This window comes from Ruditapes philippinarum, unplaced genomic scaffold, assembly GCF_026571515.1.
Source record: "Ruditapes philippinarum isolate M1 unplaced genomic scaffold, ASM2657151v2 ctg22198_1_1_1_1, whole genome shotgun sequence".
Taxonomy (NCBI): Eukaryota; Metazoa; Mollusca; class Bivalvia; order Venerida; family Veneridae; genus Ruditapes; species Ruditapes philippinarum.
The window spans coordinates 1-3,313 of NW_026862347.1; the positions used below are offsets into that span (position 1 = coordinate 1).

Here is a 3,313-nt window from a genome sequence, read left to right on the forward strand (position 1 = left end):
TTAGTGCATTTTCTTTTAAAATTAAGTAAATGAATTTATTTTGATACCCTCCTTGTCGAGCCTCAGATATAAGTGTCAATACAATCAGAAATAAACAAACTAGTTTATTAGTTAGGAGAAGAACCTAGCTGAACTGTGTCAAATTTTTTGGTCTCTAGGTTAAAAATTATAAAATCTCTACGGAAAAATGTTCCAAAAGTGTCCGGTTAATGGTCTCCGACCAGTATGTCGTAAAACAAAGTAGTATTTTGACTTGCATAATAATACTAACTCAATACGATAATAAATACCAATTGCAAACTTAGCAATATAGCAAATTATAAATCATGTAGATCTATATAAAATCAATATACAAAAATATTTTTTTAAAAACTAAAGCATTTCTGAGACAAAATGGGCCTTTAGGTAGTTTAAAAGTTGAAACTGGTACAGCCTATCAATAATTTAAAACGAAATAAATAAAAAAATAAAAAAACCTCGCTGTATTTCAGGAAACAAAAAGAAGACCATGTTGAAATAAAGGCCACATACACACCGGAGTTATCAAATCGCGGCTCAAAATTATCACCCATCACCTGTCCTGGTTGTTATATGATCAGCAGAAATAGAAACACTTTGCGGTATCGCGGCAGTTACCTAAACGATAAACATAAAGAATACATCTTTATAGAATCCTTGCATGATTTTATTTTTGGTAAGTCTACAATTTTGTTCTCTTCTTCTTCTCTATTTGAATTAATTGAGGGTAGTCTTTTATAAACCGGCCATGTAATATTGACATAAATTAAACCTTTTACGCAACAGTTATTTAAATACCTGCAGCCCATGCCCCATCAGAGAGTGGAGGGCTGCGGGAAGAATTAGATGTGTTTGTATTTTCCGTCTGCGCACGCACGTCCGAGTAATTTTGGCGCCAAAATGACGTAGCCTATACATGTATTTCTTACATATCAGACTGGCGTTTCCGTTAGTATTACCCATGCTGGCATAGGGGGTGCCAGATGAGTCGCGTGCTGTACAATGGCACGCTTAGGATGACGTAATTTTACCGTTATGGATGAAGTTGTAATTTCATACGCTGTTGTACGAAAATAGTTACGGTTGTAATGACATAAATTCCCATTGAAAATTAAGATAAAGAATTTAAAATATAATTTAATATCGTAAAATATGCAAGAAAAAATATCTGACACATGTTTGCGGTTCGGATCGGAATATCCGTCCCTCGGTAACCTGCCCATGGACGTTAACTCGCCAAGTCTCGTTCCCGCCCAATGGGGACGGATATTCCGATCCAAACCGCAACATATGACAGATATTATTAATCTGAATCGTAGTTCAAAAGCATTAAGCTGGTATTTTACTATCTGATGGCCTCAAAAAGAGTCAAAGGCTCTGCTTTAATGTTGTTGCTACTGATGTTGTTGTTGTTGTTGTTGTTGTTGTTGTTGTTCCTGCTGCTGCTGCTTGAAACAGTCATTAACAAAAATGATTTGCCTTCACTTATTCTGTTTTAGTAATTGCCACCATCGTAATAGCAGTGTCATGGGTGACCATATTCTCCCTGATCCTCCATGGTAAGTACATGTATACAAATGTATACACATATCTACATATAACACTTCCGGTTATCAATGCATACAAACAATACCATTCAATTTCAATTTTTCTCTTCAATGATGCAAGATTGGAAAACACATACACTCAAATTCACATGTGGAGGAGGCCTGTCATTATTTACATTGTTTTAAGAAAAGTTTTCAAAACAGTATTTCATGTAAAACAACAGAATGCCCGCTTTGTACTTTGAAAACATAAACAGAAAATAACTGTGTCAGCTCGCACTTCGTGAGACCTTGACCTAGTAAACTTCACTCCATCAGAATTATATATGTTCGAGACCTACCCAGCTTTCACTAACGTTCTCAAACTTAAAATCTCAGCTCAAATCTGAGATTTTTCTCAAATCAGAAATTGAGACTGAATTTTTTCTCAATATTTTTTAGTGAAAGCCAAACTGAGAAAAATCGCAATCTAAATTTCTGAGTTGAGGAAAATCTCAGATTTGAGCTGAGATTTTAATTTTGAGAATGTTAGTGAAAGCCGGGTCAGAACAATATTCACATTTTATGATAACTGTATTTTATTCCGATACAGGTCGAGCACAGAGAAATATGAACCAAGGTTTCCATGCAATAGTCATGGCACACTTTAACCCGCATCAAACGTTTATAAACAGCAGACGACAGGGATAGAAGGCATACTCTGTACCTTTTCTATGACTATTTTTTTTTTATAAAGAATCACATTAAAACGACAGAAAATCATTTTCGTTTTGTTTTCTCATACAAATACTGGTATTATGGAAGATGCAACATGAAATGGTGCGCTACACAAAAAATCCAAAGGTTTTATAATATATGTTAATAAATAAGTGATTTGATATTGGTCCTGTTATTTGTCCCAGGGCAGTCGTATTGGCCCAAGGCCGAAGGCCAATATCAAATCACTTATTTATTGACAATTTTATTAAATAACTACATGTACTTATAATATTTCACATTTAATCCTCGGATATTTCTTCTTATTTTAATTCTAACATCTTTCAATTTTAACAAAGAACATTTTGTTTCATTTATGCAACCTGTCGGCGTCTACACATAGACCGAGTTAAAACAAAATGGCTGCCATTTCACAGTTTCTTGCAGAAATCTATATCATTTTTTGGCAGCCAATCAAATTACTTCAAATGCGGGCTTCATTGGAGAGGTCATCAGACCTCTCCATAGTGTTCAGACTGATTGCTGGCGGCATCCATTTTTGCGTATCTGATTGTAGTAAATGAATGTCATTTACAGCTTAAAACCATTAGGAGCAGTCTACAAAATTTGTTTTGCGCATGCTCCGTTTCAAAATACGACTTAACTTAAACGAAAAATTGACCTTTTCGAAAACCTAGCTAAACACCGTTTTCCGATACGTTACGGAACATCGAAGTGAACGAATCGATCGGTACAAAGAAAAATCGGAAAATATTATTTACGTTGTGGATGTTTCATTCCGTTTCAATCTTTTAAACTGTATAAATCGATTACAGTATTGTTTTCTTAATAGCGTTTTACTATTTCTTGTTCCGATAAATAGTAACAGTAACGATAAATAGTAACAGTGAACATTATAGCTACATTAACACCATGCACTATTATACGACCGAGTGAACCGTGTACCGCTTGTACAAAGTTCTTTTGAACTGGTATGACTAAGTAACGCAACGGGGATTTTTTGGCGCAAGTGGCACAAATTTGACACACGT

The 3,313-nt window shown here is 34.9% G+C and overlaps 1 protein-coding gene across 1 annotated transcript; it reads left to right on the forward strand.

Annotated features, from left to right (window-relative positions):
- Nucleotides 1-491: 491 nt before the first annotated feature.
- Nucleotides 492-2,327, forward strand: LOC132718764 (uncharacterized; the record flags this gene model as incomplete). The annotated part of the gene is given in 3 exon segments (XM_060702489.1): nucleotides 492-694; nucleotides 1,518-1,577; nucleotides 2,158-2,327. Coding segments are annotated over 3 exon segments (361 nt in total), but the record flags the coding sequence as incomplete, so codon positions are not given.
- Nucleotides 2,328-3,313: the final 986 nt, after the last annotated feature.